At 49.6% G+C, this 24,335-nt stretch overlaps 1 protein-coding gene across 4 annotated transcripts in view; it reads left to right on the top strand.

The window, feature by feature from the left end:
* Positions 1-24,335, top strand: part of braf (B-Raf proto-oncogene, serine/threonine kinase) — a 202,240-nt gene that overhangs the window by 149,090 nt on the left and 28,815 nt on the right. For all 4 annotated transcript variants that reach the window (XM_072484234.1, XM_072484233.1, XM_072484232.1 and 1 more), the window contains 3 exons: positions 18,598-18,774; positions 19,366-19,412; positions 24,039-24,157. In XM_072484234.1, coding sequence (XP_072340335.1) covers positions 18,598-18,774; positions 19,366-19,412; positions 24,039-24,157 — 343 coding nt within the window. The remainder of the gene's footprint in view (positions 1-18,597; positions 18,775-19,365; positions 19,413-24,038; positions 24,158-24,335) is intronic.

Raw genomic sequence — 24,335 nt, 5'->3', positions numbered from 1 at the left:
AGAGACCCAGACTACAGGGATTAAGGTACGATAGAGAGGGGGTGGCACGGTTCCGCAGTGGTTAGCACTGCTACCTCGGCGCCGAGGACCCGGAATCGATGCTGGCCCCGGGTCACTGTCCATGTGGAGTTTGCACATTCTCCGCATGTCTGTGTGGGTCTCTTTCCCCCCACCCTCCCCAACCCAAAGATGTGCAGGGTAGGTGGATTGGCCACACTAAATTGCCCCTTACGATAGAGATTTAAAAAAATTAGGCCTGTTTGCGCTCAAAGTTAGAAGATTAAGGGGTGATCGGATTGAAATATCCAAGATATTAACAGGAAAGACAGAGTAGTTAAAGATAAACTCTTTCCTCTGGTTGGAGATTCTAAAACTAGGGGGCATAGCCTAAAAATGAAGGCTGCACCATTCAGGAGAGATGTTAGGAAGCACTTCTTCACTCAAAGGCTGATGGACCTTCGGATCTCTCTACCAGAAACATCAGTTGAAGCTTGAACAGTTGTTAATATTAAAGTTGAGAGAGATAGATTTTTGTTAAACAAAGGTATTATGGGAAAAGGACCAAAGACCGGTATATAGGGCGGGATTCTCCGAGCCTCCGCTCCGAAATCGCGATAGGCGCGGTGCGGAGAGTGAACGAACTGGCCAAGTTCCCGATGGCGTGGGTCTCTCATGGTCCCACCCATTGAGACCTCAACGTAGTGGCTGCGGACTCGATCCGCGGCCGCCGTGGTGGGGGGCGGGGAGATCCTTCACCGGGGGGGGTCCTCACAGGCCAGGCTAATGATCGGGGGCCACCGATCAGCGGATGCGCGCGATCCCGGGTGGGGGTGGGGGGCTATCTTTTTGGTGTCACTTTGCGGTGTGGTTCCGCCATATCGCGCGGGGCGGCAGACTGCTGCCGTGTGCATGCGCGGACCCCCGACCAGAAGTGCATGGCCCCCTAAAATCACTGGACTTCAGGAAAGTTCAGTGATTCACCCGCGTTTTCACGCTGGACTGGGGACATAGCCCCATTATTGGAGAATCCCGCCCATGGGGTTTGACCACAGATCAGCCATGATCTCTTTTAAATAGGGGGACAGGCTCAAGGGGCTGAATGGCCTACTCCTGTTCCCATTTTCCTATGTTCCCATGTTCCACTTCACCATTGCTCCTTCGACAGATCCTCCTCCTTCCAGACCCACAAACTCTACCGCCTAGAAGAAACAAGGGTAGCAGGCGCCACCATGTGCAAGTTTCCCTCCAAGTCACAAACCACCCCAATTTGGATGTATATTTGCATTCCTTCATTGGTGGATGAAAATCCTGGAATCCATTCCCTAGTTGCACAGATGGACTGCAGCTCAAGAAAGTGGCTCACCAGCACCTTCTCTAGGCCAGTGTGGGATGGGCAATAAAGTTCATCTTGCCTCCATCCCATGAGCGAATAACGGAAAATACATGGAATGGTTGACAACGTTAGAAGTATCTCAGTGATGTGATGTCATTCGAGGCATGTGGATGGTGTCCTGTATCCATTTTCAAATTCTGTCTCTTAATAGTGCATCATTCAATCTTCAAACGTGACACCGAACACACTGTTTTGTGAGTACGATTCATTTATAAGGATCTAGCCCCCTCCCACCCAGTAGGTTTCTTATTTCCCCAACTCCTTCCCTCTTCATGGTTTTCATAGAATCCCTCTAGTGCAGAAGGAGGACATTTGGTCCATCGAACCTGTACCAGCCCTCCGAAGCAGCACCCTATCTAGGTCCAATTCCCAACCCTAACCTCGTAACCCCACCTAACGTTTGGACGCTTAAGGAGTAAATTTTAGCGTGGCCAATCCACCTAACCTGCACATCATTGGACTGTGGGAGTAGACCGGAGCACCAGGAGGAAACCCACGCAGACACGAGAGAAAGTACAAACTCCACACAGACAAGTCACCTGAGGTCAGAATCGAACGTGGGTACCTGGTGCTGAGAGGCAGCAGTGCTAACCACTGTGCCACCGTGCTGAAGCTTACTAGGTTATGTTTCATTGGTTTGTTGTCTTTCTTTGCAAGGTCTTATTCGTGATGAATGAGCCTGGATTCAGAGTGTCAGCATATTACCTGATTGTGGAGGGCACCACAATTTTGTCTTCATCCAGTGTCAATGTATATGCATTCCCATCCTTCCCGTCAAGTAACAGTAATCAGGGATGGAAATCCTGCATCTGTTCTTTCCACAGCTGCCTAACCTCAATCCAGATCTACTGAGGCTAAATGTACGCTCGATATGCTGCTGTGGCTGGGATCAGTTATTCAGTAATGTGTAGATTGATCTCTGTTTTCATTTAAGGGAACAGTTGAAATATATTGTTAACATTGTGGTTGGAATACTAATGACACTATGATAGGAGTAAGTGATGAGCTACATGTCCAAGAACAACATTTTGTAACTGGGCCGAGTACAAGGCTGCTTATACCACAGATCCTATTGGAGGGCAGACAATGTCCATCCAGCAGTGAAAAGGATCCTGCCTGAACTGACCATAGTTGAAATGTAGACCAGCGTTGAACCCAAGTTCACACTCCTCCCGAATGACGGGGAGGCTCGGCCAAAATCTCTTTGGGTGAAGTGCAGCTATTCAACTTTGTTTTTAAAAGAAAACCAAGTTCTTGCATTGATCATTTAATCAAAGCCTTGAAGCCAGCTTGTGTTTAGGCATATTTTAAATGCTGCCTTTGAAAGGTGAAGCCTCAAGTTGTTGACAGTATGCTCAACTTCTCGAGCCTTGTTTGAGGGACTGTTGAAGCATTTTCAACTGTTGCTATAAATCATGAATGTCTTATTGAAGTAGAAAGCATCTTGCCTATCCACAAGAAGGATGTTCAGTGTCTGATTGCTACACCCGTTCATGAATCCTTTGAGAAAGTATGCTTAACTCTAACTCTACCTCGTTTGTCATCTAGATTGATGATTTGGATGTTGTGAATAATAATGTTCCTTCTGTTGACGTTCGCCCGCCAGAACTCATTTTTTCGCCTGAAGGTGACTGAATCTCTACAGATGGAGATGAGTGGGCAGCATAAGATCATCATTTTAATAGCCAGCAGAGACAGTTAAAACATGCTATTATTTTCACAGTGAGGGGAGGAAGGTGTGCCCCATGTTAAAGACTTTACTTGGGAATATCATCTGTTACGATACTCTGGGCTAGTGCACGGTTAATTCCAGCCCATCTTGACCCAGATTTACAGCACAAGCGAATTAACCAATAATGCTTAGAAAAATGCCTGAGGTCTTTGGCTCTTGGCTGCCCATTGATTACAGTCACCAGGTTTGTATGTTTAAACACAATTACTGTAAATGTATAACAAGAACTATAATGAAATATGCAGCAAATACAATTGGTTAACTATGATCTAATTCCTAATTCCCACTTTAACTTTCCCCCCATCCTCTACCTATATATATATATATATATACACACACACACACACACACAGACATAAGACAAACAAACACAGAGGAGATGAAAGGGGTAAAAACTCACAAGTGAAAGGAAAAAGAGTCTTTGCTTCAGATGTTTGCTTCCAACACTTTACTCTTCTTCAAACCTTGCTTTTAGTTTGTGCTTCTATCATAGGTTCAGTGGAGGCAGTGGCTTAGTGGTATTGTCATTGGACTAGTAATCCAGAGACCCAGAGACTTGCTCTTGGGTCCCGGGTTCAAATCCCGCCACTGCAGATGGTGAAATTTGAATTCAATAAAAATCTGAAATTCAAAGTCGAGTGATGACCATGAAACCATTGGAGATTATCGTAAAACCCATCTGGTTCACTAAGGTCCTTTCGGTAAGGAAATCTGCCATATACCTGCTCTGGCCTTTATGTGACTCCAGACGCATAGCAATAAGACCATAAGACACAGGAGCAGAATTAGGCAACTTGGCCCATCGAGTCTGCTCCGCCATTCAATCATGGCTGATATTTTCTCATCCCCATTCTCCTGCTTTCTCACCATAACCCCTGATCCTCTTATTAATCAAGAAACTATTAAGACCAAAAGACATAGGAGCAGAATTAGGTCACTTGTGGTTGACTCTTAACTGCATCTCAAGGGCAATTAGTGAGGGGCATTAAATGCTGGCACAGCCTGCGATGCCCACTCCCATGAATGAATAAAACAAAATTCAGATCTCTGCAGTTTCAGAAGTACAGTACTCATGTGCCCTTCTGGAGAGAGATAGCAGGTTCTTACTTCTGTAGTTTCAGAAATACCGCACTTGCAGGCTTTCTCATAGAATTTACAGTGCAGAAGGAGGCCATTCGGCCCATCGAGTCTGCACCGGCTCTTGGAAAGAGCACCCTCACCCAAGCCCTATCCCCATAACCCAGTAACCCCACCCAACACGAAGGGCAATTTTGGACACTAAGGGCAATTTATCATGGCCAATCCACCTAACCTGCACGTCTTTGGACTGTGGGAGGAAACCGGAGCACCCGGAGGAAACCCACGCAGACACGGGGAGAACATGCAGACTCCGCATAGACAGTGACCCAAGCCGGGAATCGATCCTGGGACCCTGGAGCTGTGAAGCAATTGTGCTATCCACAATGCTACCGTGCTGCCCTTTCTGGAGAGAGATAGCATGTTCTGGTCTTTGTTTGCAGCCTATAATAGTTTTCCTGTAGATAGATTCATTCAGGCCCTCTGCAAGTTCAGAAATATTGCCTTTCTGGAGAACAAGGTTCTTGTCTTTTCTACTGCCAGGAGTCAAACTGAAACCCCTTGGGACTCTGAAAAGCATTCCATTGGGATAGGATCCAATCACCACCTGTTATCGGATCGAGTACAGCCTTTTGGACCAATTCATTGGCCACCAGCCATCACTCAAGCCAAGTCCCACCCAATCTCTCTCTCTCTGGCGCCGACAAGCCTGCAGCCTCTTGTTCAAACCAGCTGAGTCTAGCAGAATGTTCTCTCCTGTAACTTCTAAATTCTGCTGCTTGAAATAAAGAGACATGTCCATGAATCATCCATGGATTAAAAACAACAGCAAAATAAAAGGGGAAATAAGGGAATAAACAGGAATGACCCTTACACATCTTAGAATCATGGAATAGTTACAGCACAGGAGGAGACGATTCAACCTATCCTGCTCGCTGCAAAAGTAGTTCTGCGAGCCCCCCTGCTTTTCCCCATAGGCCTGCAATTTATTTTCTTCTGGTATTTATTCAATTCCCTTTTGAAAGCTTTGATTGAATCTGCCTCCGCCACAGTCTCAGGCACTGCAGACGAGATTTAACCAGTCGTAGCATGAAAATGTTGCTGTTTGTTGTTTCTTTTGCCAGACCCCTTATGTTGGCCCAGTCTGGTTCTTGACCCTTCTGCCAGGGGCATAGTTTCTCCATATCTACACTGTTGAGGCCCTTGCCCTTCATGATTTTGAACAGCTCTGTCAAATCTCTCAACCTTCTCAAACAAGATCCTCAGTTTTTCCAATCTATCCATCAAACTGAGGTCCCTTATTCCTGGAACCACCCTAGTAAATCTTTTTCACATCCTTCCTCAAATATGGTTCCCAGAATTATACACAATGCTTTAGTTGAGGCCAAACCAGTGTTTTATAAAGGTTCACCATATCTTCCTTGCTTTTGTACTCCGATTTATAAAACTCAGGATCCTGTATGTCTTATTAACTGATGCTTCAACCTGTCTTGTACCCTTTATTTTAAATTACCTCTCCTTGTTCTTCTTATCAAAATGGGTCACTTCATACTTCTCTGTATTAAAGTCATCTTCCACCTGTCTGCCGTTCAACCAACCCATGTTCTCTTGGACTTATCACTATTCTCTTCACATTTTGCAATACTTCCATGTTTTGTGTCATTTGCAAATTTTGAATTTAAGACTTATAGTACCGAATCTAGGTCATTAACCCGATCGAGGAAAGCAGTGCTTCTAATACCCAGATCGCCTATTGCAAATCTTCCCCCGTCCCAAAAAACAACCCTTCACTATGGTCTCTGTTTCCTGTCACTCTCCCAACTTTGAAACTGCGGTGCTACTGTGCCATGGGCTTCAACGGCGCTGAAAAATCTATTATGTGACATTTTAAAACAATGTCTTTTAGAAGTCCATGTACACCACATCAACCATATTACCCTCATCGACCCTCTCTCTTCACTCATTTTTAAAAAATTATCAAAAGACAAAGCTGCTTTATATTATAGAATCATAGACCATCAAACATAGAATGAGGCCGGTGGTGCAGTGTTTAGCACTGCTGCCTCAGCTCCTAGGACCGGGTTCGATCCCGGCCCTGGGTCACTGTCCGTGTGAAGTTTGCACATTTCCCCCCTGTTTGTGTGGGTCTCACTCCCACGACCCAAAAAGATGTGCAGGTTAGGTAGATTGGCCACGCTAAATTGCCCCTTAATTGGAAAAAAGATAATTGGGTACTCTAAATTTATTTTTTAAAAGGATAGAATGGGGCCATTTGGTCCATCATATCTGTATCATCAGTTGCTTATCCAGTTAGTCCCACTCCACTGCCTTTTCCTATAACCCTGCAAATGTTCCCCCTTCAAATTTTGGTCCAATTCCCTTTTGAGATTATTGTTGAATCTGTTAAACAAATGAGAAAGTGCCCTGGATGTCATATGGTGAATCCCAATCAAACCTGGATAACGTGATGTCACCAGCATCTTCAATATAGATCACATCAATCTCCAGATGATTGAACAATGGTATCTGTTTACTCAAATCCAAAGTAGACCAACTTGCTTATTCCTGGACAAGCGCAGACAGGTAGAATAGGTGAAGATGACATGAATCATGTAAGATTCAACCTCGCACAATTTTGAAAGTAGCTAAACAAGCTTGAAATGAGGCTACATTAAAGGATGTGGCACACTAGCCTAGCCTGTCTAAATGCCATTCTGTCCAAGAGTTGCTGAACCAGGGTTAACATGGTCCACAGAATGTGACCTGCGTGAAATATGGAGACCTGAACCAACGTAGACAATTGCACCAATTTATAGAACATAGAACAGTACAGCAGAGAACAGGCCCTTCGGCCCTCGATATTGTGCCGAGCATTGTCCGAAACCAAGATCAAGCTATCCCACTTCCTGCCATTCTGGTGTGCTCCATGTGCCTATCCAATAACCGCTTGAAAGTTCCTAAAGTGTCCGACTCCACTATCACAGCAGGCAGTCCATTCCACACCCGAACCACTCTCTGAGTAAAGAACCTACCTCGGACATCCCTCCTATATCTCCCATCCTGAATCTTATAGTTATGCCCCCTTGTAACAGCTACATCCACCCGAGGAAATAGTGTCTGAACGTCCACTCTATCCCCCTCATCATCTTATAAACCTCTATTAAGTCGCCTCTCATCCTCTTCCGCTCCAAAGAAAAAAGCCCTAGCTCCCTCAACCTTTCCACATAAGACCTATCCTGCAAACCAGGCTGCATCCTGGTAAATCTCCTTTGCACCCTTTCCAATGCTTCCACATCCTTCCTATAATGAGGTGACCAGAACTGCACACAATACTCCAAATGTGGTCTCACCAGGGTCATGTATAGTTGCAGCATAACTCCGTGGCTCTTAAACTCAAGCCCCCTGTTAATAAACGCTAATACACGATAAGCCTTCTTCACGGCTCTATCCACTTGAGTGGCAACCTTCAGAGATCTGTGGATATGAACCCCAAGATCTCTCTGTTCATCCACATTCCTCAGAACCCTGCCGTTGACCCTGTAATCCGCATTCAAATTTTTTTCTCCCAAAATTAATCACCTCGCACTTATCATGGTTAAACTCCATCTGCCATTTTTCGGCCCAGCTCTGCATCCTATCTATGTCTCTTTGCAGCCTACAACAGCCCTCCACCTCATCCACTACTCCACCAATCTTGGTGTCATCAGCAAATTTACTGACCCACCCTTCAGCCCCCTCCTCCAAGTCACTGATAAAAATCACAAATAGCAGAGGACCCTGTGGTACGCTGGTACGTGGTCTCCAGCTCTTTTTTCAGTTCATTCCTTGCTACCTTAACCCTCAAGCGACCCTACTGAACCTTGTTTTCTCATCCTTACATACTCTTCCTTTTTCCTCTTGACAAGTCATTCAACCTCTTTTGTGAACCATGGTTCCCTCACACAGCCATTTCCTCCCTGCCTGACAGGGACATGCCTATCAAGGACACGCAGTATTTGTTCCTTAGACAAGCTCCACTTTTCATTTGTGCCTTTCCCTGACCGTTTCTGTTCCCATCTTATGCTCCCTAATTCTTGCCTAATCACGTCATAATTACCCCTCTCCCAATTATAAACCTTGCCCTGCCGTATGGCCCTATCCCCCTCCATTGCAACAGTGAAAGATACCGAACTGTGGTCACTATCTCCAAAGTGCTCTCCCACAAACAAATCTTACACTTGGCCAGTACCAAATCCAATGTGCCCCCCCCCCCCTCTTGTCGGCCTACCCACATATTGTGTCGGGAAACCCTCCTGCACACACTGTACAAAAACTGCACCATCCAAACTGTTCGACCTATAGAGGTTCCAATCAATATTTGGAAAGTTAAAGTCACCCATGACAACTACCCTGAGACCTCCACACCTATCCATAATCTGTTTTGCAATTCCTTCCTCCACATCTCTATTACTATTTGGGGGCCTATAGAAAACTCCTAACAATGTGACCGCTCCTTTCCTATTTCTAACTTCGGCCCATATTACCTGAGTAGGCAGATCCCCTTCAAACTGCCTTTCTGCAGCCGTTAAACTATCCTTGATTGACAATGCTACTCCTCCACCTCTTTTACCACCTTCCCTACTCTTACTGAAACATCTATACCCCGGAACTTCCAATAACCATTTCTGTCCCTGTTCTAACCATAATGGCCACAACATCGTAGTCCCAAGTACCAATCCACGCTCCAAGTTCATCTACCTTATTCCGGATGCTCCTTGCAATAAAGTAGACACACTTCAACCCACCTTTCTGTCTGCCGGTACACTCCTGCGACCTTGATAACCTCCTCAGTACCTCACTACTCTCAACACTGGCTTCTGGACTGCAGCTCGTTTTCCCAGCCCCTAACAAATTAGTTTAACCCCCCCCCCCCCTTTGGAGCCTTTAGCTGTTCTAATTCTGTGTGCATTGCCTGGTCTCCCATGTGTGCGCTCAGCAGTCCAGACAAACAATAACAAGAACCAATGCCCTGGCCGAGAATACACTCTAGTGACTCCCTCAACCTAATGTCAGCGATGCCATCAGTACCGAGAGGTGGCACAGTGGTTAGCACTGCTACCTCACAACACCAGAAACCCGGGTTCAATTCCAGCCTTGGGTGACTGTCAACAGAGAACAAAGAAAATTACAGCACAGGAACAGGCCCTTCAGCCCTCCCAGCCTGCGCCGATCCAGATCCTTTATCTAAACCTGTCACCTATTTTCCAAGGATCTACTTCCCTTTGTTCCCCGCCCGTTCATATATCTGTCTAGATGCATCTTAAATGATGCTATTGTGCCCGCCTCTACCACCTCCGCTGGCAAAGCTTTCCAGGCACCCACCACCCTCTGCGTAAAAAACTTTTCACGCACATCTCCGTTAAACTTTCCACCTCTCACCTTGAAATCGTGACCCCTTGTAATTGACACCCCCACTCTTGGAAAAAGCTTGTTGCTATCCACATAATTTTGTAGACCTCAATCAGGTCCCCCCTCAACCTCTGTCTTTCCAACGAAAACAATCCTAATCTACTCAACCTTTCTTCATAGCTAGCACCCTCCATACCAGGCAACATCCTGGTGAACCTCCTCTGCACCCTCTCTAAAGCATCCACATCCTTCTGGTAATGTGGCGACCAGAACTGCACGCAGTATTCCAAATGTGGCCTAACCAAAGTCCTATACAACTGTAACATGACCTGCCGACTCTTGTACTCAATACCCCGTCCGATGAAGGCAAGCATGCTGTATGCCTTCTTGACCACTCTATCGACCTGCGTTGCCACCTTCAGGGTACAATGGACCTGAAATCCCAGATCTCTCTGTACATCAATTTTCCCCAGGACTCTTCCATTGACCGTATAGTCCGCTTTTGAATTAGATCTTCCAAAATGCATCACCTCGCATTTGCCTGGATTGAACCCCATCTGCCATTTCTCGGCCCAACTCTCCAATCTAGTTATATTTTGCTGTATTATCTGACAGTCCTCCTCGCTATCTGCAACTCCACCAATCTTAGTATCATCTGCAAACTTGCTAATCAGACCATCTATACCTTCGCCCAGATCATTTATGTCATAGATTATCATAGAATTTACAGTGCAGAAGGAGGCCATTCGGCCCATCGAGTCTGCACCGGCTCTTGGAAAGAGCACCCTACCCAAGATCAACACCTCCGCCCTATCCCCATAACCCAGTAACCCCACCCAACACTAAGGGCAATTTTGGACACTAAGGGCAATTTATCATGGCCAATCCACCTAACCCGCACATCTTTGGACTGTGGGAGGAAACCGGAGCACCCGGAGGAAACCCACGCACACACGGGGAGGATGTGCAGACTCCGCACAGACAGTGACCCAAGCCGGAATCGAACCTGGGACCCTGGAGCTGTGAAGCAATTGTGCTATCCACAAGGCTACCGTGCTGCCCTTATGTATATCACAAACAACAGTGGTCCGAGCACGGATCCCTGTGGAACACCACTAGTCACCTTTCTCCTTTTTGAGACACTCCCTTCCACCACTACTCTCTATCTCCTGTTGCCCAGCCAGTTCTTTATCCCTGAACCCCATACGACTTCACTTTTTCCATCAACCTGCCATGGGAAACTTTATCAAACGCCTTACTGAAATCCATGTATATGACATCTACAGCCCTTCCCTCATCAATTAACTTTGTCACTTCCTCAAAGAATTCTATTAGGTTTGTGAGACATGATCTTCCCTGCACAAAACCATGCTGCCTATCACTGATAAGTCTATTTTCTTCCAAATGTGAATAGATCCTATCCCTCAGTATCTTCTCCAACAGTTTGCCTACCACTGACGTCAAGCTCACAGGTCTATAATTCCCTGGATTATCCCCGCTACCCTTCTTAAACAAAGGGCCAATATTAGCAATTCTCCAGTCCTCCCGGGACCTCACCCGTGCTCAAGGACGCTGCAAAGATATCTGTTAAGGCCCCAGCTATTTCTTCCCTCAGTAACCTGGGAATAGATCCCATCCAGACCTGGGGACTTGTCCACCTTAATGCCTTTTAGAATACCCAAAACTTCCCCCTTCCTTATGCTGACTTGACCTAGAGTATTTAAACATCCATCCTTAGCCTCAACATCCGTCATGATGGTGAATACCGATGCAAAGTACTCATTAAGAATTTCACCCATTTCCTCTGACTCCACGCATAAATTCCCTCTTTTGTCTTTGAGTGGGCCAATCTTTTCTCTAGTTACCCTCTTGCTCCTTATATACGAATAAAAGGCTTTGGGATTTTCCTTTACCCTGTTAGCTAAAGATATTTCATGACCCCTTTTAGCCCTCTCTATTGCGCATTTGAGATTTGTCCTACTTTCCCGATATTCCTCCAAAGCTTCATCAGATTTAAGTCGCCTAGATCTTATGTATGTATGTCTGTGTGGCGTTTGCATGTTCTCACCGTGCCTGCGTGAGTTTCCTCCGGGTGCTCCAGTTTCCTCCCACAGTCCAAAGATGCGCAGGTTAGATAGGATTTGGGAGTGTCGGTGTAGACTGCATGGGTGACTGGCCTCTTTCTGCACTGCAGGGATTCTATGGATTCTACTGCTGCGCTTCTTCACTCTAATTAAAGCTACAAAAATTCACTACTGTGGGTGGATTTAACAGGATGTGCTGCTAATTCCAATGCTTTGTATGAATATCAGTACATAAGAAATAGAAGCAGGATCACGTCATTGGGCCCCTCAAGCCTTCTCAGTTGGTCAATAAGAGCATGGCTGATCTGATTGTAAAAGTAAGAGTCGCTATCATTCCTTTGAGGGGGAGAGCTGACTGGTGGTGATTTAACTTGAGGATCACCTTGAGGTTGAGAAGTTGGGGCCTTCATGAATAACCTGAGCTGGTTCGGGGAATGAACCCGCGCTGTTGGCCTCGCTTTGAAATGAAAAAATGAAAATGAAATGAAAATGAAAATGAAATGAAAATTGCAGCAGGACCCAGCTGTCCAGCCAGCTGAACTAAAACGGACTCTGATTTTGGTCTTAACTCTACTCTCCTGTCTATCTCCCATAACCCTTGACTCCCTTGTTAATCAAAAATTTGTCTAACTCAGTCTTGAATATATCCAATGATCCAACCTCCCCTGCTCGTTGAAGGAGAGAATTCCTCACTGGGGAACTTTATCATCACCTCCATCTTAAATAGGACACTCCTTATTTTGAAACTATCTCACCTCGTTTTAAAGTTCCCCCACAAGAGGAAACATCCTCTCAGCATCTACCCCGTCAGACCCTCTCAGAATGTTATATATTTAAATAAGATCACCACTTACTCTTCTATACTCCAGTCCGTACAGGCCCAACCTGCTCAATATTTCCTTATAAGATTGCACCTTCATTCTAGGAATCACCCAAGTGAATCTTCTCTGAACTGCCTCCAATGCAAGTATGGTCCTGGCTTAAGTAAGTAGACCAAAACTGCACACACTACTCTAGGTGTGGTCTCACTAATGCCCTGTACAGCTGCGGCAAGACTTGTACTCCAGCCCCCTTGCAGTAAAGACCAAAATTCCATTTGCCTTCATAATTACTTTCTGTAATTGGGCGGCACGGTAGCACACTGGTTAGCACTGCTGCATCACAGCACCAGGGACCCAGGTCAATTCCGGCCTTCGGTGATTGTGTGGAGTTTGCATTTTCTCCCTGTGTCTGCGTGGGTTTCCTCCGGGTGCCCCGGTTTCCTCTCACAGTCCAAAGATGTGCAAGTTAGGTGGGTTGGCCATGATAAATTGTCCCTTAGTATTCAAAGATTAGGTGCGGTGATGGGGTTACAGTGATATGGCTGGGGAGTAGGTTTATTTAGGGTGCTCTTTCAGAGGGTTGGTGCAGACTTGATGAACATAAGACCATAAGAACTAGGAGCAGGAGTAGGCCATCTGGCCTTCGAGCATGATCCGCCATTCAATGAGACCATGGCTGATCTTTTGTGGACTCAGCTCCACTTTCCGGCCCGAACACCATAACCCTTAATCCCTTTATTCTTCAAAAAACTATCAATTTATGTTAAAAACATTTAATGAAGGAGCCTCAACTGCTTCACCGGGCAAGGAATTCCATAGATTCACAACCCTTTGGGTGAAGAAGTTCCTCCTTTATTCAGTCCTAAATCTACTTCCCCCTATTTTGAGGCTATGCCCCCTAGTTCTGCTTTCACCCACCTGTGGAAACAACCTGCCCGCATCTATCCTATCTATTCCCTTCATAATTTTATAAGTTTCTATAAGATCCCCCCTCATCCTTCTAAATTCCAACGAGTACAGTCCCAGTCTACTCAACCTCTCCTCGTAATCCAACCCCTTCAGCTCTGGGATTAACTTAGTGAATCTCCTCTGCACACCCTCCAGTGCCAGTACGTCCTTTCTCATGTAAGGAGACCAAAACTGAACACAATACTCCAGGTGTGGCCTCATTGACACCTTATGCAATTGCAGCATAACCTCCCTAGTCTTAAACTCCATCCCTCTAGCAATGAAGGACAAAATTCCATTTGCCTTCTTAATCACCTGTTGCACCTGTAAACCAACTTTTTGCGACTCATGCACTAGCACACCCAGGTCTCTCTGCGCAGCAGCATGTTTTAGTAGTTTATCATTTAAAAAATAATCCCTTTTGCTGTTATTCCTACCAAAATGGATAACCTCACATTTGTCAACATTGTATTCCATCTGCCAGACCCTAGCCCATTTACTTAACCTATCCAAATCCATCTGCAGACTTCCGGTATCCTCTGCACTTTTTACCACTCATCTTGGTGTCATCTGCAAACTTGGACACATTGCCCTTGGTCCCCAACTCCAAATCATCTATGTAAATTGTGAACAATTGTGGGCCCAACACTGATCCCTGAGGGACACCACTAGCTACTGATTGCCAACCAGAGAAACACCCATTAATCCCCACTCTTTGCTTTCTATTAATTAACCAATCCTCTATCCATGCTACTACTTTATCCTTAATGCCATGCATCTTTATCTTGCAACCTTTTGTGTGGCACCTTGTCAAAGGCTTTCTGGAAATCCAGATATACCACATCCATTGGCTCCCCGTTATCTACCGCTTTGGTAATGTCCTCAAAAACTTCCACTAAATTAGTTAGGCACGACCTGCCCTTTATGAACCCATGCTGCGTCTGCCCAATGGGACAATTTCCATCCAGTTGCCTCCCTATCTCTTCCTTGATGATAGATTCCAGCATCTTCCCTACTTCCGAAGTTAAGCTCACTGGCCTATAATTACCCACTTTCTGCCGACCTCCTTTTTTAAACAATGGTGTCACGTTTGCTAATTTCCAATCCGCTGGGACCACCCCAGAGTCTAGTAAATTTTAGTAAATTATCACTAGTGCATTTGCAATTTCCCTAGCCATCTCTTTTTGCACTCCGAGATGCATTCCATCAGGGCCAGGAGACTTGTCTACCTTTCGCCCCATTAGATTGCCCATCACTACTTCCTTAGTGATAACAATCATCTCAAGGTCCTCACCTGTCATAGCCTCATTTCTATCAGTCACTGGCATGTTATTTGTGTCTTCCACTGTGAAGACCGACCCAAAAAACCTGTTCAGTTCCTCAGCCATTTCCTCATCTCCCATTATTAAATCTCCCTTCACATCCTGTAAAGGACCAATATTTACCTCAGCCACTCTTTTTTTGTTTTATATATTTGTAGAAACTTTTACTATCTGTTTTTATATTCTGAGCAAGTTTACTCTCATAATCTATCTTACTCTTCTTTATAGCTTTTTTAGTAGCTTTCTGTTGCACCCTAAAGATTTCCCAGTCCTCTAGTTTCCCACCAACCTTTGCGACTTTGTATGCTTTTTCCTTCAATTTGATACTTTCCCTTATTTCCTTAGATATGCACGGTCGATTTTCCCTCTTTCTTTTTTTGTTGGTATAAACCTTTGCTGAGCACTGTGAAAAATCGCTTGGAAGGTTCTCCACTGTTCCTCAACTGTTTCACCATAAAGTCTTTGCTCCCAGTCTACCTTAGCTAACTCCCTGAATTCTCTCATCCCATTGTAAGCTCCTTTGTTTAAGCACAAGACACTAGTGTTTGATTTTACCTTCTCACCCTCCATCTGTATTTTAAATTCCACCATATTGTGATCGCTCCTTCCGAGAGGATCCCTAACTATGAGATCATTAATCAATCCTGTCTTATTACACAGGACCAGATCTAGGACCGCTTGTTCCCTTGTAGGTTCCATTACATACTGTTCTAGGAAACTATCGCGGAAACATTCTATAAACCCCTCCTCAAGCTGCCTTGACCGACCTGATTAAACCAATTGACATGTAGCTTGAAATCCCCCATGATAACTGCTGTACCATTTCTACATGCATCAGTTATTTCTTTGTTTATTGCCTGCCCCACCATAATGTTACTATTTGGTGGCCTATAGACTACTCCTATCAGTGACTTTTTCGCCTTACTATTCCTGATTTCCACCCAAATGGATTCAACCTTATCCCCCTTAGCACCAATGTCATCCTTTACTATTGCCTGGATGTCATCCTTAAATAACAGAGCTACACCCCCTCCCTTACCATCCACTCTGTCCTTCCGAATAGTTTGATATGTTTCAGTAAAGGCCACTAAATCATAGTCATTCACGATGATTTGCGCCATCAACTTATTTACCTTATTACTACAAGCATTCAGGTAAAGCACACTTATGTTGGCTTTTATACCTCTGAATCCTTTGAATCTTAACACCTCGATCAGTAACCTCTCCTAAGTTTTATCATAGAATTTACAGAGCAGAAGGAGGCCATTTGGCCCATCGAGTCTGCACCGGCTCTTGGAAAGAGCACCCTACCCAAGGTAAACACCTCCACCCTAACCCCATAACCCAGTAACCATCCCAATACTAAGGGCAATTTTGGCCACTAAGGGCAATTTATCATGGCCAATCCACCTAACCTGCACATCTTTGGACTATTTAGTTATATTTCCTCTTTACGTTTTTCCTAATTTTCCTTGTCATTGAACCCATATCTTCATGTAACAACCTGCCGCGTCGCTTACCATTTATGTTTTTATTTCCCGTTTTATTCCTTTTAGTAATACTGGGCCTATTCACTGAGCTCCCCTCAGTCACTGTACCTTGTACTGTCACCCTTTTTGATTTTTGACTATGGCTTCTCTACCTTACACTTTCCCCCTTACTGCCTTTTGTTTCTGTCCCTGTTTTACTACCTACCGACTTCCTGCATTGGTTCCCATCCCCCTGCCACATTAGTTTAAACCCTCCCCAACAGCTCTGGCAAACACCCCCCCCCCCCGCAGGACATCGGTTCCAGTCCTGCCAGGTGCAGACCGTCCGGTTTGTACTGGTCCCACCTCCCCCGGAACCGGTTCCAATGCCCCAGGAATTTGAATCCCTCCCTCTTGCACCATCTCTCGAGCCACGTATTCATCCTATCTATCCTGACATTCCTACTCTGACTAGCCCGTGGCACAGGTAGCAATCCTGAGATTACTACCTTTGAGGTCATACCTTTTAGTTTAACTCCTAACTCCCTGAATTCAGCTTGTAGGACTCGTCCTGTTTTTTACCTATATCATCGGTGCCTATGTGCATTCCATCCTGGAGCCTTGATTGCGTCCGCAGAACCGCCTGTCTATTCCCCTTACAATTGAGTCCCCTATCACTATAGCCCTGCTATTCTTCTTCCTGCCCTGCTGCGCAGCAGAGCCAACCATGGTGCCATGAACCCGGCTGCTGCTGCCTTCCCCTGGTGAGTCATTCCCTCAACAGTATCCAAAGCGGTATATCTGTTTTGCAGGGAGATGACCGCAGGGCACACCTGCACTGCCTTCCCATTCTTGCTCTGTCTTTTGGTCACCCATTTTCTCTCTCCCTCAGGCCTGAACAGTCTCCTTCTGCAATGTTGGGATTGTATGATTCTGTAGAATAACTATTAAAAATTGTTGCATACCTCTCAAAAGTACATTCTAAATTTGAAATTTCCATGTTTCTCCCCCACTCTCCCTTCAATCTCCTGTTGGCGTTTCCTGGTTCTTCACGAATGTAGATCTCACCAATATTTCAGTATATTTCTCATAAAGTTGTTGATTCTGCTTGGACATATTGTTGGAGGTTTTATCACATCTTCCCTCTCCAACCAGTCAGATAACCTTCCTTCCCAAATCCAATATTTTTATAAAACTGATAAGATAAAGTATTCACAGTAGGTAGATTGTTTTTTTAAATCTCTATAAATTTTCTGGGTTGCTGCCAGAGATATCCACGCAATTAATTTTCAGTTCATGGAGTCTCCAGGGCAATCCTGGTTTCTAATCCTGGGGGTGGACACGTTCTCTATTGTACGCACAGCTGAGAAAGGCAGATATACATTCTCCTATCAAAGCAACATAAGCTCACGGTGTTTATTTCTGTCAAGTTATTAGCTGCTTCCAGGGCTGGGACCTTTGGTTGTGTCACATTAGCTGGGCAGAGTCTGTCATTGGGTGGTGTGTGGGTTCATGTTTGGTTTTAACATTGAGGCGAAGCTGATATTTACTGTCACGGGTTGTACAAAGAATGGCTGCTTGGCTGAGAGGGTGTCTCCAAGCTCATCCCCAGCCATGGGTTAGTGACTTCAGGAGAGAGGAAATTGGGTGAAGCAAAAGCAGGGTGATTGGTTTATTATCTGAAAGAGACGGTGTGGATGATTGTGTCCAGTTGACTTCCCATGAACATTGTCCACGCTCCTTTCCTCACTCGCACATCCTCAGTTGAATGCTATCTCTTTCTTCACTTCCCTTTCCCCACTGCGTTCCCACCAGTGCCACCTCTTCCCACTCCCAATTTCTTTCCCTCTACTGCTTCACCTTGCCTCCCCTATTGCATCCCCCATTTCACCCCTTCCCATCATGTCACTTCCTCAGCTTATAATCCCCCTCCCCACACTGCAGGCCCCATCCATGTGTCCCCCACTTTCTCCTCCTCTTTCCCCCTTTTCCCAGCCACGGCTCATGACACAAAAGGAGCTCAGAACATTGGAAGTTGTGGAGGCTGAGCAGGTAAAATCTTGTCAATAAATGGACCAAGAAAACCATTATTGCACGTTACATGAACATGATCTTCGGTGTGACATGAGATGGAAATAAACACACAAGAAATTCTCATAGGATAAGATCTTCTAATCCGTAATGGTCTGTTCCCTTCTCTGTCGATCCTGTCCCTTCTTTCATCATAGTCGGATTCACCTGGCCTGCCCCAGTAATGTAGTCCAGGAGACTCCGATTTTGAAAGGTTCGCCTCACCTTCCCATTTTGAATGGGTGGCATTTGCTGGATGATGAATTAATGTGAACATTTTTTTTCCTGTCTAGAAAAACCCGGCACGTTAACATCCTCCTCTTCATGGGTTACACCACAAAACCTCAGCTTGCCATCGTGGCGCAGTGGTGTGAGGGTTCCAGTCTGTATCACCACCTTCACATCATCGAGACCAAGTTCGAGATGATCAAGCTCATCGACATTGCCCGCCAGACTGCCCAGGGCATGGAGTAAGTCAAACATCTTGTCGCCGGCCAGAGAAATCTGTTTGGAACGGCTGAGAGTCTGTCACAAAAGGAAAGCTGGGAAGGAAGTTTTAGTTTGTTTTGTAGGTGAATGGGTAGAAAAGTGACCCTCCCCACACTTGCTGAGTGGGTAAAGGTTAAACCTTCTAACAGACCCCAGGCCCAGTTTCTGCTGACACTTGTTTTTCAAGTTTACAAATGAAGTGACACCTTTGGGCAAGGTGAAACTCTCCAAAGGTGTACCACAGCATCTCACTGTGCAGACTTAGAAATGGAAATATAGGGGGCTGAATTCTCCACTGACGGGATTCTCCGTTGCGCTGGCAGCGCTCCCACACCCGGGATTTTCCGACGGTGTGGGGCTGCCACGATGGGAAAACTCAATGGCCAGCTGGCAGGACAGAGAATCCTGCCCAGGAGCTCTGTGGGGCTTTTCATACCAACCTCTGAGTGAAATGCCCTGTGAGCATTGAGGGCCTTTACCATTCGTTCTGGAGGCCAGTCTTATACCTTGTATTGAAGGTGATTACTGACATTGAAAATTTGGATGTTAATAATGACTGTTCTTTGCCACAGCTACCTACATGCAAAGTCCATTATCCACAGAGATCTGAAGAGTAATAGTATCCTTTCATATTTTCAGTGTGAGCAGTGAGGTTGGCTTTTGACTGCTAATGAGTAAAATCTTCCAGCTTACAGCAAGGTTCCAAAATTAACCTCTCCCACCCCACTCTCTACGCCCCTCCCTCTCCCATCGTCTGCGCCCCTCCCTGTCCCAGCACCCGTGCCCCTCCCTGTCCCAGCACCCACACCCCTCCCTGTCCCAGCACCCACACCCCTCCCTGTCCCAGCACTCGCGCTCCTCCCTGTCCCAGCACCCACACCCCTCCCTGTCCCAGCACCCACACCCCTCCCTGTCCCAGCACCCACGCTCCTCCCTCTCCCAGCACCCAGCGCCCCTCGCTGTCCCAGCACCCGCGCCCTCCCTGTCCCAGCACCGTGCCCCTCCCTGTCCCAGCACCCGTGTCCCTCCCTGTCCCAGCACCCGCGCCCCTCCCTGTCCCAGCACCCGTGCCCCTCCCTGTCCCAGCACCCGTGCCGCTCCCTGTCCCAGCACCCGCGCCCCACCCTGTCCCAGCACCCGCGCCCCACCCTGTCCCAGCACCCGCGCCCCACCCTGTCCCAGCACCCGCACACCTCCCTGTCCCAGCACCAGCGTCCCACCTTGTCCCAGCATCCGCACCTCTCCCTGTCCCAGCACGCGCGCACCTCCCTGTCCGAGCACCCGCACCCCTCCCAGTCCCAGCACCCGCACCCCTCCCTGTCCCAGCACCCACACCCCTCCCTGTCCCAGCACCCGCACCCGTCTCTGTCCCAGCACCCACACCCCTCCCTGTCCCAGCACCCGCGCACCTTCCTGTCCCAGCACCCACGCCCCTCCCTGTCCCAGCACCCGCGCACCTCCCTGTCCCAGCACCCGCACCCCTCCCAGTCCCAGCACCCGCACCCCTCCCTGTCCCAGCACCCACGCCCCTCCCAGTCCCCGCACCCACGCCCCTCCCTGTCCCAGCACCCGTTCCCCTCCCTGTCCCAGCACCCACGCACCTCCCTGTCCCAGCACCCGCACCCCTCCCAGTCCCAGCACCCGCACCCCTCCCAGTCCCAGCACCCGCACCCCTCCCAGTCCCAGCACCCCAACCCCTCCCAGTCCCAGCACCCGCACCCCTCCCTGTCCCAGCACCCACGCCCCTCGCTGTCCCAGCACCCGCACCCGTCTCTGTCCCAGCAACCACACCACTCCCTGTCCCAGCACCCGCGCCCCTCCCTGTCCCAGCACCCGCGCACCTCCCTGTCCCAGCACCCACACCCCTCCATGTCCCAGGATCTGCACCCCTCCCTGTCCCAGCACCCAGCGCCCCTCCCTGTCCTAGCACCCAGCGCCCCTCCCTGTCCCAGCACCCGCACCCCTCCCTGTCCCAGCACCCGCACCCCTCCCTGTCCCAGCACCCGCACCCCTCCCTGTCCCAGCACTCGCACCCCTCCCTGTCCCAGCACCCGCACCGCTCCCTGTCCCAGCACCCGCACCCCTCCCTGTCCCAGCACCCGCGCTCCTCCCTGTCCCAGCACCCACACCCCTCCCTGTCACAGCACCCGCACCCCTCCCTGTCCCAGCACTCGCGCTCCTCCCTCTCCCAGCACCCAGCGCCCCTCGCTGTCCCAGCACCCTGCGCCCTCGCTGTCCCAGCACCGTGCCCCTCCCTGTCCCAGCACCGTGCCCCTCCCTGTCCCAGCACCCGTGTCCCTCCCTGTCCCAGCACCCGTGTTCCTCCCTGTCCCAGCACCAGCTCCACTCCCTGTCCCAGCACCCGCGCCCCTCCCTGTCCCAGCACCCGTGCCCCTCCCTGTCCCAGCACCCGTGCCCCTCCCTGTCCCAGCACCCGCGCCCCACCCTGTCCCAGCACCCGCGCCCCACACTGTCCCAGCACCCGCACACCTCCCTGTCCCAGCACCAGCGCCCCACCTTGTCCCAGCATCCGCACCTCTCCCTGTCCCAGCACGCGCGCACCTCCCTGTCCCAGCACCCGCACCCCTCCCAGTCCCAGCACCCGCACCCCTCCCTGTCCCAGCACCCGCGCACCTCCCTGTCCCAGCACCCACACCCCTCCCTGGCCCAGCACCCACACCCGTCTCTGTCCCAGCACCCACACCCCTCCCTGTCCCAGCACCCGCGCACCTTCCTGTCCCAGCACCCACGCCCCTCCCTGTCCCAGCACCCGCGCACCTCCCTGTCCCAGCACCCGCACCCCTCCCAGTCCCAGCACCCGCACCCCTCCGTCCCAGCACCCACGCCCCTCCCTGTCCCAGCACCCGCGCACCTCCCTGTCCCAGCACCCGCACCCCTCCCAGTCCCAGCACCCGCACCCCTCCCAGTCCCAGCACCCGCACCCCTCCCAGTCCCAGCACCCGCACCCCTCCCAGTCCCAGCACCCCAACCCCTCCCAGTCCCAGCACCCCAACCCCTCCCAGTCCCAGCACCCGCACCCCTCCCTGTCCCAGCACCCACGCCCATCCCTGTCCCTGCACCCGCACCCGTCTCTGTCCCAGCAACCACACCCCTCCCTGTCCCAGCACCCGCGCCCCTCCCTGTCCCAGCACCCGCCCACCTCCCTGTCCCAGCACCCACACCCCTCCATGTCCCAGGATCTGCACACCTCCCTGTCCCAGCACCCAGCGCCCCTCCCGGTCCCAGCACCCAGCGCCCCTCCCTGTCCCAGCACCCGCACCCCTCCCTGTCCCAGCACCCACACCCCTCCCTGTCCCAGCACCCACACCCCTCCCTGTCCCAGCACCCGCACCCCTCCCTGTCCCAGCACCCGCACTCCTCCCTGCCCCAGCACCCACACCCCTCCCTGTCCCAGCACCCGCACCCCTCCCTGTGTCTGTCCAGCTCTGCCTCCCTGAGTCTGCCCAGCTCTGCCTCCCTGAGTCTGCCCCGCTCCCCCTCCCTGAGTCTGCCCCGCTCCCCCTCCCTGTGTCTGCCCCGCTCCCCCTCCCTGAGTCTGCCCCGCTCCCCCTCCCTGAGTCTGCCCCGCTCCCCCTCCCTGAGTCTGCCCCGCTCCCCCTCCCTGAGTCTGCCCCGCTCCCCCTCCCTGAGTCTGCCCCGCTCACCCTCCCTGAGTCTGCCCCGCCCCCCCCACTGTGTCTACCCCGCTCCCCCTCCCTGTGTCTGCCCAGCTCTGCTTCCCTGAGTCTGCCCCGCTCCCCCTCCCTGAGTCTGCCCCGCTCCCCCTCCCTGAGTATGCCCCCCCCCCACTGTGTCTACCCCGCTCCCCCTCCCTGTGTCTGCCCAGCTCTGCTTCCCTGAGTCTGCCCCGCTCCCCCTCCCTGAGTCTGCCCCGCTCCCCCTCCCTGAGTCTGCCCCGCTCCCCCTCCCTGAGTCTGCCCCGCTCCCCCTCCCTGAGTCTGCTCTGCTCCCCCTCCCTGAGTCTGCCCCGCTCCCCCTCCCTGAGTCTGCCCCGCTCCCCCTCCCTGAGTCTGCCCCGCTCCCCCTCCCTGAGTCTGCCCCGCTCCCCCTCCCCGAGTCTGCCCCGCTCCCCCTCCCCGAGTCTGCCCCGCTCCCCCTCCCCGAGTCTGCCCCGCTCCCCCTCCCCGAGGCTGCCCCGCTCCCCCTCCCCGAGTCTGCCCCGCTCCCCCTCCCCGAGTCTGCCCCGCTCCCCCTCCCTGAGTCTGCCCCGCTCCCCCTCCCTGAGTCTGCCCCGCTCCCCCTCCCCGAGGCTGCCCCGCTCCCCCTCCCCGAGTCTGCCCCGCTCCCCCCTCCCTGTGTCTACCCCGCTCCCTCTCGAGCCGTCTGTTCCGCTCCCTCTCCTGGTGCCTACCCCGCTCCGCCTCCCAGCATCGGTCCCGCTCCCCCTCTTTGTATCTACCCCGCTCCCCTTTCCGGTGTCTACCCTGCTCCCCCTCCTGATGTCTGCCTCACTCCCCCTCCCAGTTTCTGCTCCCCTCCCTCTGCCAATATTTCTGTGCTAATATGTTCTCTGGTATCTTTAATATTTATTCATTTTCCATGCCCTTTGATTTGGTAACTGCAGCCGTCAAAAATCAATCATCTTCTGCCCATGTCCAGACTTTAGCGTGCCCCCTGAGTCACACCACTGCCTTCCCTTAGCTCACTGCCACAGCTCTGCCCAACCTGTACCCAGGCCACTCCCCACCCCCTTACATACCACCTGCCTCAGGTTTCACAGCTCTTGTGGCAGCCTGTCACACTCCTTCTGAAAATCCATATATACACCATCCACCGCATTCGCTTTAGCCCTGTATTCAGAGAAATCAGTGAAGTGAGTTAACAGTTCCATGCTGACTGCCAGCTCTGACCTCGGGCTTTTTAAATAACCACTGAGTTCATCCACAGTATTTTGCTTTTGCAAAGTGACCTTTCCTGGGTTTTGCTCACTTTCACAATTTTAGCTGGTGGGTGAAGATGATGGAAAAGGACTCTTTCTTTAGCACTTCAAGCAGATTTGTTTCTGTTTTCCCCACCTTTATGCTGATTAAGTTGAGAAATGTCCTCAGACTTCGACATTTAAACTGCTGCTTAAATCAGCTGGGGCATAATTGCTTTCAATTTGAAAAGACAGTTGGATCGGGATGCAAAATGTCACACCTTTTGTTCATCCAGCTGGGTTTTGGGAGTAGAAGTGTTTATTATGCAGACTTGTTGTCTCTGAGTTCCTTAACTCCAATCAAAGATATTTTTCTGCATGAAGACCTAACGGTGAAGATTGGGGATTTTGGCTTGGCAACAGTGAAATCGCGATGGAGCGGGTCCCACCAATTTGAACAGTTGTCCGGTTCTATCCTGTGGATGGTGAGTAACTCAAGTTGGCAGTTACAATATTAGCGTTGAGAGGGGAGAACCATGCGTGGTATTTCCCTGACTCTACACTTTCAGTTAAGTCAATGCCTGTATCACACATTCATAACCAGGAGATTAAATACATTTTAACATCATTTAATGGCCACACAGTCTGATATATACAAGATCA

This window comes from Scyliorhinus torazame, chromosome 19 (genome assembly GCF_047496885.1).
Source record: "Scyliorhinus torazame isolate Kashiwa2021f chromosome 19, sScyTor2.1, whole genome shotgun sequence".
Lineage (NCBI taxonomy): Eukaryota > Metazoa > Chordata > Chondrichthyes > Carcharhiniformes > Scyliorhinidae > Scyliorhinus > Scyliorhinus torazame.
This window is presented reverse-complemented; position numbering and strand designations above follow the sequence as displayed.